This window comes from Pygoscelis adeliae, unplaced genomic scaffold, assembly GCF_000699105.1.
Source record: "Pygoscelis adeliae isolate BGI_AS28 unplaced genomic scaffold, ASM69910v1 Scaffold170, whole genome shotgun sequence".
Taxonomy (NCBI): Eukaryota; Metazoa; Chordata; class Aves; order Sphenisciformes; family Spheniscidae; genus Pygoscelis; species Pygoscelis adeliae.
In genome coordinates this window covers 377,718-390,775 of record NW_008824002.1, presented here as the reverse complement: position 1 = coordinate 390,775, position 13,058 = coordinate 377,718, and the positions used below count along the sequence as shown (strand labels likewise).

Below are 13,058 nucleotides of genomic sequence, written 5' to 3'. Positions count from 1 at the left end.
TTTTCCTCTTCCTGTTTCTCTCCCCACCCCTGGGGGGGGGGGGGGGAGCGAGCGAGCAGCTGTGTGGTGTTCAGTTGCCAGCTGAGGTTAAACCACAACGAGACACACACAGTGTCCTACTTCTGATATCAACAGTTATGCACGTTTTTCACTCCTTTTCCCCTTGGATGCTATAAATTTTATTTCCAGTTTTTTAAAGATGCTCTATTATCTAACGCAATCAGGAAGAGGCTTTTGTTAAAAATATGGATATCTGTATATTCTCTTGGGAAAAGTGGCAGTTGTAAGTATATTTGTTAGATGGAAGGTTAAAGCAATTTGTGTTGAAAATAGAAACATATATACAGAAAAAAACCCAAAAGGTATGCTACAGGCAGAGGATTTTATACAATTATCTCATTTCTGTCACATTAGCTAAAATTTATCTGCAATTACTAAAACCTAAGTCAATATAATTAAGTTTTTAGCCATAAGTTTTTTATTTACATCTGTTTCAATTTCCAGTCTACCTGGCAAGATCTACCTAGCACTTGAGAACTGTGTCCTTCCCTATCACAAGCTTTGCTTGTGAAATCAATCCTAATTCTCTCTTTAAAAGTGGTTTATCATCAGACACTTACTAGATAATTTCTCTGGATGGGAAATGAGAAGGAATTTCATTTGCTCCCCTTTCTCTGAACTGCTCCCTGTGCAAAACTGACACAAACGAAATGTCTTTTGCCATCAAAACACTATTACATATGCATACACTAGTTATAAGCTAACAGTTTCTACATGTTTTTCAAGGCTCTCACATTGAAATTTATTTTAAATCAAAACTGGCCCTGTTCTAGATTGACTCAATCTTGAAAGATGCAACAAAACCCAGAAAGGATGAGAGCATTTTTAGAGAAAAATCAGAGGAGAAATGATTCACTCCAAAGAAAACAAAACCCACGTATGTTTAACAAACTCTTCACCTTCCCTATACTGACAATCTGTGTACCATTACATTGATTTATCCTGGAAAACAGATGAGCGCAGATAACATACATTTGACTTTCAGGATGCAAGGTCGCCCTGTAGTTTAGATTCCATTAACTAATCTTAATGTGCGAGTGATTAATTTGCCCACAAGTGTAACAGTTAGAACAGATGCAGCTAAATTGATTGAGTGTGTTACTTTGTAATTGCTTTCTCCACATTGGTATAAACATCAGTCTCAACCAGAAGTTATGGGCTCAATGTAAAAATTACTGGGTGAACTGGCCTGTGTTATTCAGGAGCAAAACATGATGAGTAAGGTTTCTTTGTGGCTTAAAAATAAGCAGATGAGCCGATAACAAAAAGCTGAAGATAAAAATTCTAAATACAAAAACCTATTATTTGTGCATTTATATTGCATGTGTGGTGAAAGAGAGTCTTTAGTCAAAATCCTCTGCTGCTGTAAATTAACTAACTTAAATGTAGAATTAAAATCACTGGGACTGATTTAACAACAGCAAATACAAAGCCATTTTGGACAGGCAGATGTTTCTTTAATTGCGCCAGTATTTTGTGCAGCCGTTCTGGCCATTTGACGCTTGAGTGTAATTAAATTCAAAAGCACCATACCTTCCGAAGAGGTTTGAGCTTGGTCTCCATTATAAAGTCGTACTTGCAGAGTTCACAACAGCGCGTGTCTGAGCTCTTAATCCACTGGTGCAGGCAGGCCTGATGAACAAAGCGCAGGGTCCCTGTGCAGCGACATGGTGTGATGAGGGGACTTTCATCATCTCCCTCACAGTGACAGATCCTGACAGGAAGGACAGCAAGAGCTAGTGAGGGAACTTGCCAACCAGCAATGCAAAGGCACTGGTTTATTTACACTGCTTTTTCGTTTTCAGACTTGACATTCATAAGATGCCAAGTATATGACCTTTCGGATTGAGGCCCAGGAACATATTCCTTGTTCCCTTCGTGACTTAGTAATTTCTCTTCACTTAGTTATTTCTCTTTGAATTTGCTACGTGGTCTGAAGGTGAATCAGTAGAAATAACACTTTTTCCCTTTTATGCAGGGCAAACCTTTAAGACAAATACCAGTGCTCTTTCTAAGAGCTGAATAGTTCTTGGTCTGTAAGTAATGCCAATAAAATACTCAAAGTTAGCAGAATCTAACCCCAAGCTGAAAATATCCAGTATGAAAAGTACAAAAAGTTCCTAGGATACCTCTTTGGAGTTACACAGTTAAAAGCACTAGAGAACAGTTTTGAGTACTCTGGAGTAATGCATACGGCATATACACATGGGCACATACTTTTTAGGAGGCAGGTGTTAAAAAGTCCTGGTCCTTCCTCTTTTTCATTCTTCACTGTCCCTTTGAAGCAGATAGCTGCGTTATCTGGGAAACCAAAAACTACAGCTGTAAGCAGATCCTAAGGTAGGGGTTGGTCCCAGAGCTGTTGTTACCTTGTAATGGGATACAGAGCTTTTCATATTGTGGTTTTGCATAAAATGATCAGTGTCCTAACATCACAATCTGATGGTTTTCTTCTGTGACATGTCCAAATGTCTTGGTGATCTTTCCCTCTTCCAAACAGACTCCTGATCATACCAGGAAAACAGTCACCCATCGAAACTAATGACAGCTTTATTGGCAAGCGTCTCTGTGAGGGCAGAGGAAGCTCTACGGTGAGCAGAAGGCTTAACCAAACACCTGAAGTGAAGGAGGTTCACCTCAATGAAGAGTAACTCCCTCCCATCCCCACCCCAGAAAAAAGCACCCAAGCCCTAATGAATGCCCTAAGAGTCAAACTGGCATGTAAAGAAAAAAAGAGAAAAAAAAAAAGCTGAAGCCTGAGAAATGTTATTTCAAAATAGAGAAGTAGCAACAACACCACAGATCCTGGTGTTACGCAAACAAAACTTAGAGCTTAGAAACTCTAGGCTTAGAAACTCCTAAGTACTTAGGAAAGGCAGCCTCACATATGTGCGTGCAGAGGATGAGGAATGAACACGTCTGAGGAATAACTCACCCCTCTATGCAGAAAACTCTGGCCACACTGCTCCTGGGGTAGGAAAAAGGCTGGGGAGGGCGCTGCAGTGAGGTTGTCTTCCTACCAGCCAGGTTAGGGAAGAAGTGCGACCTTCATAGCACAGCAGCGCCTGGCGTACATCAGGAGGCAGCCTGGCAAAGACACCCTGTGGAAGACTGGCTACAGCAGAGCACTGAGGCTGCCAAGTCTACAAGCAGGGGGAGGAGGAGATTTCAATGTCTAAGTGAAAGATCTATGGATCAAAACCAGCAGCTTCACTATTCTTCCATGGTGTAGCCTAGAGCCATGAGAAAATGAACCTATGATAATGGGAAAGCAGAACAAAGCTGCTTTGCTAGAAATATAGCATGAGACAAAAAAAACCCCAAACAACCCAGCCAAAAAAATGAGGCTCTGGGAACCTAGTACTCAAAAGCCAGGTTTTCAGTGTCTACAGTGGTGCCCGTACACTAATCAGCATCTTATACCCCATGGGAGTAGAGGGGAAAAGAAAATACCACAACTTCTATCTTGCACACATTCATTTTTTGTGAGACACATTTTACAAGAACTCAATTTACAGTCTTTTCTTTACAAACCCAGCCAAGCTAGGTGCATCAGTGGCTTAGTTCTTATATGGAAATTGTCTGTGTGCTGATTTCTTGTTGAGCCTGTAGCTTAAACAGAACTAAATTTTCAAAACACCAAATAGCATGTTGCTAACAAATGCATTCCCAGCTGAGAGTTACATAAGAAACATAATTCTGTTTTTAAATTAAAGCTATTTCCCAAAGGAAAACTAGTATTCTTTGTTCATTTAAATTCAAGCTATACATACTTTATTTTAGAGGCTTAGCATTTAAACTATTTAGAAATTAGACAACTAAGCTAAGTACCCAAGAGCCTTTTTTCTACTACTGCCAGCATTGTTTAAAATTATTTTAAGAGCTAAAATACAAGTTTAAAACTCCACTGGGATGTTCAAATAAAGTGACATTGCAAATTTGAAATGAATAGAAGTATTCTTCAGTAGAAATACTTTTACAGAAAAACACTATATGAATTATACGTTCTATTTGTGCCTTTGTTGTACAGAAGTTACAAGCTAAATATATAAATAACAGGGTGACATTAAGAACCCACATTATACAGAAGCTCCAACTAAATAATCTAATGGCCTCTTCTAGCTTTCTAACCATGAAATACGTAATGAGAATAAAAACAAACTTCAAATGGAATTAAAGTCCAGAGAAAATAACCAAAAGCATGTTTTTCATTAGCTTGAATGCTCTTTGGTGCAATTTAGCTCTTCATTATTTGTTTAGCCAGAAGAAATTAGCTTAAAAGAAATTTGTGCTACCTAAACGCACAATCACAGTCTTTAAAGATATGTGGGTGCCTGACAGCTATTGAAACAGACTGTTGGCTAACTGCTTAAATATCTTTTAAAGGCTTGGGCCACATCATAGAATCACAGAATCATTAAGGTTGGAAGAGACCTCTAAGATCATCAAGTCCAACCGTCAACCCAACACCACCATGCCCACTAAACCATGTCCCTAAGCGCCTCATCTACACGTCTTTTCAATACTTCCAGGGATGGTGACTCAACCACTTCCCTGGGCAGCCTGGTCCAATGTTTAACCACTCTTTCAGTAAAGAAACTTTTCCTCATGTCCAATCTAAACCTCCCCTGGCGCAACTTGAGGCCATTTCCTCTTGTCCTATCGCCAGTTACTTGGGAGAAGAGACCGACACCCACCTCGCTACAACCTCCTTTCAGGTAGTTGTAGAGAGCGATGAGGTCTCCCCTCAGCCTCCTTTTCTCCAGGCTAAACAACCCCAGTTCCCTCAGCCGCTCCTCATAAGACTTGTTCTCCAGACCCTTCACCAGCCTCGTTGCCCTTCTCTGGACACGCTCTAACACCTCAACGTCCTTGTAATACCTTGCTTAGCCATGAGTACTGAATCAGAATTTTGTGTGTCTTTGCCCTTTGCTGTATTTACCTATCATGTACATTAAAATTATGACAAATTATAGAAAATAAATTGTAAACAATGTTTTTGAAAAGTATGTTGTGCAAACAGAACTGAGGTAGGGATACAAAGCATAGACTTATCTGAGTAGTATCTAAACCAAGTTGGAGTTAGAGAACTTCCATTCTAGTTTCCTATTTTTACATGATCACAACTGTTCAAAATTTTCACCCATCAGACTGACTCTTTGCAGGGATGACCTTATCCTGAAACTAAAATTTGCTTACATACTTTAGAAATGAGTTGAATGAAAAAACCCCACTCTTCACTATAAAGAAAAAAAAAAAAAAAAATTGCTAAATCTATACTGATTTATATACAAATTGTAGTACAGCACTGATCATGGTTAATAGCTGCAGTTTCAGCTGTTCAGACATACCTACAGAATTTACATACTCAGCTTTTCTCAACTTTCTAGTCCTTCAGTAGATAAATGGCCTTCATAATAAAGCAATACTTTTGACTATGTGGAAACGGAGGGGAGGGAAGGAAGTCAGTCATTTGATCAAATCCTTTTAGTTAGAATCCCTTTATAGTCATAAATTGAGCCTGCATTTTTATTTTTTTTTTGGTAGGTTTGACAGCTTAGTGCTTTAAGATTCCTGCCGATGAACAGGACCTTGCTTGTCTATGGGAAAAGATGAGTACCAGGCTCCAAAAGAGACTTTGCTCTATAAATCTTGTGCACACCAGACAACACAGCATATACAAGCTATTAGATGATCTTCTGATTCAGATATACAAAATTTTCTGTGTGTGTCTAATATACACCTACAAACATCTCCCTACACATTGAGAGCACAGAATATTTATTTTTAAAGAAAGCACACTGTGCAGCTTTATGAAATAATACTCTAACAGTGCAGTCATTCTTATGCTTAAGATTTTGCTTTATATATGAGGTTTTTAACTACCCAGCACATATTTCTCTAGCACAGAATTGTTTCTACAACCTTCAGAACACAGAACTACCAAACAGAGAAATTAATGCCAACACTGTGCATATATCAGACGAAAATCCGTAACAATTCTTTAAAGGATGTTCTTAAATAGCAGATTCACTTAGAATGCAACAAATCATTAAAAAGAAAAAACACTTTTCAGGAAAAAAAATAAAAAATGTTAAACTGAAAACAAAATTAGTCTTTGTCTTCAGGTCGGCAGGGATAGAGTTAATTTCCTTCCTAGTAGCTGGTACAGTGCTGTGTTTTGGATTTAGGGTGAGAACAATGTTGATTGATAACACACCGATGTTTTAGTTGTTGCTAAGTAGTGTTTACACTAGTCAAGGACTTTTCAGCTTCCCATGCTCTACCGACTGAGAAGGCTGCAGGTGCACAAGAAGCTGGGAGGGGGCACAGCCAGGACAGCTGACCCAAACTGGCCCAAGGGATATTCCATACCATGTGACATCATGCTCAGTATATAAAGCTGGGGGAAGAACAAGGAAGGGGAGGACGTTTAGAGCGATGGCGTTTGTCTTCCCAAGTAACCGTTACGTGTGATGGAGCCCTGCTTTCCTGGAGATGGCTGAACACCTGCCTGCCCATGGGAAGTAGGGAATGAATTCCTTGTTTTGCTTTGCTTGCGTGCGCGGCTTTTGCTTTACCTATTAAACTGTCTTTATCTCAACCCACGAGTTTTCTCACTTTTACCCTTCCGATTCTCTCCCCCATCCCACTGGGGGGGGGAGTGAGCGAATGGCTGCGTGGTGCTCAGTTGCCAACTGAGGTTAAACCACGACAGTCTTTTTGAAAGATTTTGCATAATTCATATAAAAAGTGTTGCAGATTTCTTGTATGGTCCCTACATAAAACCCAGTTCTCAAACAGAAACAGAATAGTTCAATTTAGAAAATGTTTAGAGAAAGATGTATGTAAAAATGAAAAGTTAAAGAAGTTTACTGTGGGCATTTTAGAATTATTTTTCAGTATTTTTTTTTGTTCAAAATATTCATTGCATTCAAGGCACATCCAAATGATGCTGAGAACCTAATAATAATGCAACGCTTCACTGAGAAATTGTATGTATGTGACATACTAAACTTCGTACTTTTGCATAATGACTATGCAAAAGCAGTAAGTAAAGTGGCTAGCAGTTTGAGGTATACCACATACTTCACTGAAGGGCATATTGACACTATATATATAAAAATGAGAGAAATTTCTTATTGGATTAAAATCAAGTGATGCTGCTAAACTAAGCACTCAGAAGTGAGGCATCTTCAGAATTTGGTATTGTTGCAGTGTCTTTAATTCCATGACTATGAACTGTTTTCCCTTGTTTCCCCTGGTCCTGTTCATTGCAAAAGTTAGGAGGCAGGAAGGGAAGTATGAAACAAGATGGCTACAGTTTGTAGACATTCATATGGTAATTGGATTTAGGCTGATTTTCAGAAAAACAGCAAGAGCTATCCTGGATGACTGTACTTCACTTCTCATCAAATTAAGATTATTTTTTTTTTCCATACAAAGAAATTTCTTACATAATCTCAGTTTAAAAGGTCAACTAAAATCAGTGTGAAGCAAGGAGTTCACATGGAAAATGTTCAGGTTTTCCTGACAGTGGTTTAGTTTGGCAAAATCACAGCAACCAAAATTACAATCTAGATGGTTAGTCACCATCTGAGCTGCTTATTGCAAGAGATACAGATAGATTCCAACAGGTTTGTAGCTTTTCCATCACATGCAAGGTAACAATTTTACTCTCATTAAAGAGAATAGCTGCTAAGCTCAACTCTCATTGGAAAAACAGCAGTTATCCTAACCTGTCTTTCACTAATCCACTTTACCCATTGGTAATTAAGAAAATAGGCCAATTTCTACGCCACTGCAGTGACGTATAAAATGCACTTATTCTGCAGGAGTCTTGTGTGCATTGTGAAACTTAGTGCTCTACCCTTACCCAGTTGGCAAGCGCTCCTCTATGACAGTATCTGTACAGCTGATTTCCATAGATGGCTATCGTCAAAGGAAGGTGATTAAGGATAAGAATGGATTAGCATGTCCCTGCTTGTGCTTCGAGCTACATCAGAGCCTTGTCATTAGGAACAGTGCTGGTAGAAAAGAGTTTGCAGTAACTCTGCACCACCAGAACTCTTTCAGTGGATCCCGTATTTGGGATTGGCACTGCATCTCAGTACCTAATAAAATTTTCAAGGATTTTTGGACCATTACAGATAGACAAAGGGTTTAGCTACAGTGACGTAGTGCAGATAGCTTTTATAGAATTCCTTGAAAATATACCAGGTCAAATTTTACCCTCATTAACAAATGTACAACCTAGGGGAATGCCTCTGAGGCTTTCAAAAATAGAAGTGTATACAGGGGCATGGGCATACCGATAATGATGTATGATAATATTTAAGGGCTATAAATGACATCATTATGTAAAAACTGTATTGTTCTCTAATATTCCTGGGTGCTATACAGCTATGTCTATGTTAACAAGCATTGCAGTGTAGCAAATCTGTTCAAAAAAACCAGCTAGCGCTAAAAACGTGATACCTACACCAGGAACATCTTGGTGGGGGTTGCCTTGATTTGATATTGATTTGAGGTTGGACCAGGAATACGTCTTTCAGTTTACTTTCACTCAAAGAGAATATAGTTGGAGAACTCAGTGTGGTCTAGATCATGGTAAAAGTAAAGGTGATCAGATGTGCTTCAAAAGCAGGCTCCTTATCTGAACTAAAGCACTAATGGAGACCCCTTCACTGACAAAATTAGGAGGAGCTACTGCCTTGTGACTGTGACATGTTTACTGCCCCTGTGATGCAATTGCTATGCACTGTGAACTAGAGCATGATAATAAACTAATGCAGATGCCCAATACCCATACTGTCATTTTCCTGCAGATGGAAGTATACCAGTAGAACAGAAATGCTTTCGAACTTTTAACAAATCTCCCTAATAAAAGGGGCAAATATCTTCTCCATATAAATATGCTCAAGAAAGATAACGCTTATTCCAAAAATACTATTTTTGGTGAGGAACAATTGAAAAGGCAGTTAAAATCTTGACCTTCACTGGAAAGCATACCTGGACTCATAATGGTTATGCAAAGATAAATTCTTACCCTGTTCAGTGGGTACATCTCATTGCTATACCTCGCTATTACTAAAGGGAGCTTAGTCAGGGAGAAGCAGCATAGTTGGAAAATGTTGGACCAGCTGAATCCCTGGCTTTGATTTTTGGCTGTGAGGATTATTAGCTGCCAGCATTAAGTACCACGAGCTCCTAACTGATCTTGATTGGACCAAAAGGAACCAATTCCACAGGTTTGCAAAAGGATACACAAAACTGCTGTCGTTACTGTCCGATAATCTTAAGAAAACTGGTCTCCTGTCCACAAAAAGTCATTTTCTCTTTCTGCCAATTTATAAAGGGCTTACAGTGCTTTTAGATAGTTAGAACCTAAAATTAAAGCAAACAACTTTATGAACAACTCACAGCAAATAATTCACTCATTCATAAACAGAAACCAAAAAAATATCAAACTCTGCTCCTGCATAATTTATCACTTGGAAAAAAAAGAAGTTAAATTCACTAAATATGTTCACCCTGCGATAGGTTACAGCATGCCATGTTTCCCTTGTTTTTATTTTGCAGGCTTTTTTTTTTTTAAATCTCATTTCTATTCTTTGCACTGTTAAATCATAAAGTAATCTAAATGACAAATTGGTCTTCCTCTCCATTTAAACACAGTGTTAATGAAGCACATTAATTCTCCGTACCGAATGTAATCAATTTGTATACCTTTTCCCTGTCACTCCTGCCCTTCCATTATGCTATACAGTCAGCTGCCTTTATCTGACTAGAGGAAAAAACATTTTCAAAATGTTGCACCACACCAGTGGAATTTCATAATGGTCCAGGTAAAGCTTTCTCTTGATTTCTGCAAACATGATCAGAATTTGTAAGAGACCCGAAAGCAAACAACATTAGCAAAAGCATACTAAATCTTTTATTTTGTCAGCATTTCTTGTCCTTCTATTAATCTTCCATTATAGGTGATAAATAGGATATCTAACCATCTAAAGAGTTACAAGTAATTCCTGCCTCAGATGCACTGTCAGTGCAACTCAAGATACGTCAGACAAGATTTACTGCATTGAACACAGTTCAAAGAACTAGGGACTGCATCTTAAAAAAGGATTTAGATTTCCTCCCATCCGCCTAGTGAAAGCCAAAGCTTTAAGTAATGAAACTCCCTGCAGAACATATGCAAGCTTTAAGTATTTAATAACGGGACCCTTAAAACCAAGGGTCTCCTCTCACCTGAACTTTCTAGCAGGAAGTGGTACCATTTCACCTATTTGCATTAAAAATAATAATAGGTTTTGAGAGAAAGAAGCAGAAACCAGGACTCAGTTCTCCCCCAGTTAGGTGACCCTAACCACAACAAAGACATGCTTGCCTTGTTTTGGCTCTCCTTGCATCCTTCTGAATCATGGAGAGCTTCCAAAAGGGACTGCCTAACCAGATGGCTAAAGAGGTGACAGATGGGGCTTTGAACCATCAGGCGGACAATAGAATTAACCAGGATTTCATACTGCTTCAAAGACTGATGAACGACTAGACCATCCTACAGAGGAGGAGATTCCTCAAAAAGGAGGAGATTCTTATCAGAAAGTCGCTTTGAAAAAGAAGGCTTTGAACAGGAAAGTAAGCAGCAGTTGCAGTTTTTTAAAAGGAAGAGGTGAGGAGCCAACATGCAGGACAAGATTCAGAGATTTGGCTCCTAATGAAGGAATGTATCATCCTGAGACCCCAAGGAAGGCACTAACATACCAGGGAGAAATAGGTTAAAAACCCTCTTCAGCCAAACACTACAGTCTGGCAGTTCAGCATCCTCCAGTGTTTGGTGATTTTAGAGGGCTCTGGATGGTACTTCAAGTCTACGTATTCTGCACTACAGTTTAAATTATTTACTGGATCCAACTTCGTGGCTTCGGTATAAATATTTAAAATGAGTGTTAAATGTCAATGGTAGTATTTGAGCCTATATAGCTATCTTCTGTTCACCTTTCTCTTTTTTTCTCAAGTCCATGAGGACCTGTTTCCTCCGAAGAGGCTTTCTGCCTGTTGATTTTGTGAGCACTCTACTATGTGAATATTTCAGGATGTAAGTATTTTCATGCAAGATACTACTTCTGCAGGTCCTGCTAAACAATGTTTTGAAAAAAATCCTGTTACAACACTTGATTTCAGAGAGAAACTACATAATCATATTGCCTCTTGTCAAGTGCAATGTACACTATTTCTTCCTATCTATGATTGTTTTAACACATAGAAATACCTATATTAGTCTTTTCCTAAGTTTATAATGGCTTTTTAATTAATACATTAGCTTTTTCAAGCTGATTTTAAAATATTATACTTGAAGTAGTGTCCTGGTTTCAGCTGGGATCGAGTTAATTTTCTTCCCAGTAGCTGGTACAGTGCTGTGTTTTGGATTTTGAATAATGTGATAACACACCTATGTTTTAGTTGTTGCTAAGCAGTGTTTATGCTAAGTCAAGGACTTTTCAGCTTCCCATACTCTGCTAGTGAGGAGGTGCACAAGAAGCTGGGAGGGACCATAGCCAGGACAGCTGACCCAAACTGGCCAAAGGGACATTCCATACCATGTGACGTCATGCTCAGTACATAAACTGGAAGGAGTTGGCCGGGGGGGACCGATCGCTGCTCAGGGACTGACTGGGTGTCAGTTGGCAGGCAGTGAGCAGTTGCATCACCTCCTGGGTTTTTTTCTTTCCCGGGCTTTTTTCCCCTCTCTCTCTGTCGTTGTTTTACTTTCTATTACAATTTATTATTGTTGTTGTTGTTGTTGTTATTATTTTATTATTTCAAGTCTTAAACTGTTCTTATCTCAAGCCATGAGTTTTCTTACTTTTGCTCTTCTGATTCTCTCCTCCCATCCCACTGGCGGGGGGGAGGGTGATCGAGCAGCTGTGTGGTGCTTAGTTGCCAACTGGGGTGAAACCACGGCAAGTAGATTCTGCAGATTTCATGAATCGACTTCATCATCTCCCTTACTGCTTCCCCCCATTCCTACCTGTCTTCTGGCATGCCCTACTCTTCTATTTACTCCTCAAATGAGGGTCTGCCATTACCTAACTGCATACAGAGTCATTCATGGAGTTCAACAAAATCAAAATTCTACTTCCAATATGCATTTTTTTCATAGTGATAAACTCCATCCTATTTAAGTGTGTGTGGTTTCTTTCAGCTAATTATACTTCAGTGTTATTGCTGAAATGACTGCATCAGTACTACAAGAAGATTTTACACCAAAAGCATAACTAGTCAAACAGATAATATCTTTCAATTCTCCCATCATAAATAATAAAAATACCACAACATTAATTCAGAGTCAATACAAAAAGCACTTATGATACACTAGTGGTAATATCAACTAACAAATTTTCTTTCCTTAGTAATTCCCACATGAAAATCCATGGGACTAAATCCTCACAATCCACTCACTTTATCGTGTCCCACACCAAGCTTTTCCCTTGAGGGAAATTACCCTCATGCAGACCAAAGAAAGTTATTTCTGAGGTTGTGCCTCAAGCCACATGGCAAATTCCAGAATAAAGTACATACGAAGAAAATCTCAGATACCGGGCAACTTAGGAAAAGGGGGATCCAACTGTATGATTTAGAAAGCCTATCCTGCGAATCTCAAAAAAAAAAAAAAAAATTAGGTGCCAGAACAACTCAGCATGGCCAGAACTTATGTAGTTGTCCCTAATCCCAGAAGCAGAAACCTTGCCTTCTTAATGGACTCCAGAAGAAAGGAGTATGTTCAGGGAGGAGATTGTAAAGATCGTCGTTGGTGTTGTGTCATTGTTTCATCATTTTGGAAATAGAAAAACAGTGACACTAGAAGGGGAAATGTCTCACTTGAAGTGACCAAGAGGCCTACATTAGACTAGCTGAAGTATATATTGCACCATGGTACTATACTTTATCTGACTAATGTGCTTATGCTAGAATTGGGTGTGTCCTGTCACATTCCT

At 39.0% G+C, this 13,058-nt stretch overlaps 1 protein-coding gene across 1 annotated transcript in view; it reads right to left on the bottom strand.

The window, feature by feature from the left end:
* The window catches only part of MARCH1 (membrane-associated ring finger (C3HC4) 1, E3 ubiquitin protein ligase), a 100,516-nt gene that overhangs the window by 21,356 nt on the left and 66,102 nt on the right, over positions 1-13,058 (bottom strand). The window contains exon 4 of the mRNA XM_009325101.1: positions 1,594-1,774. Within this exon, the coding sequence (XP_009323376.1) occupies positions 1,594-1,774 (181 nt within the window). The remainder of the gene's footprint in view (positions 1-1,593; positions 1,775-13,058) is intronic.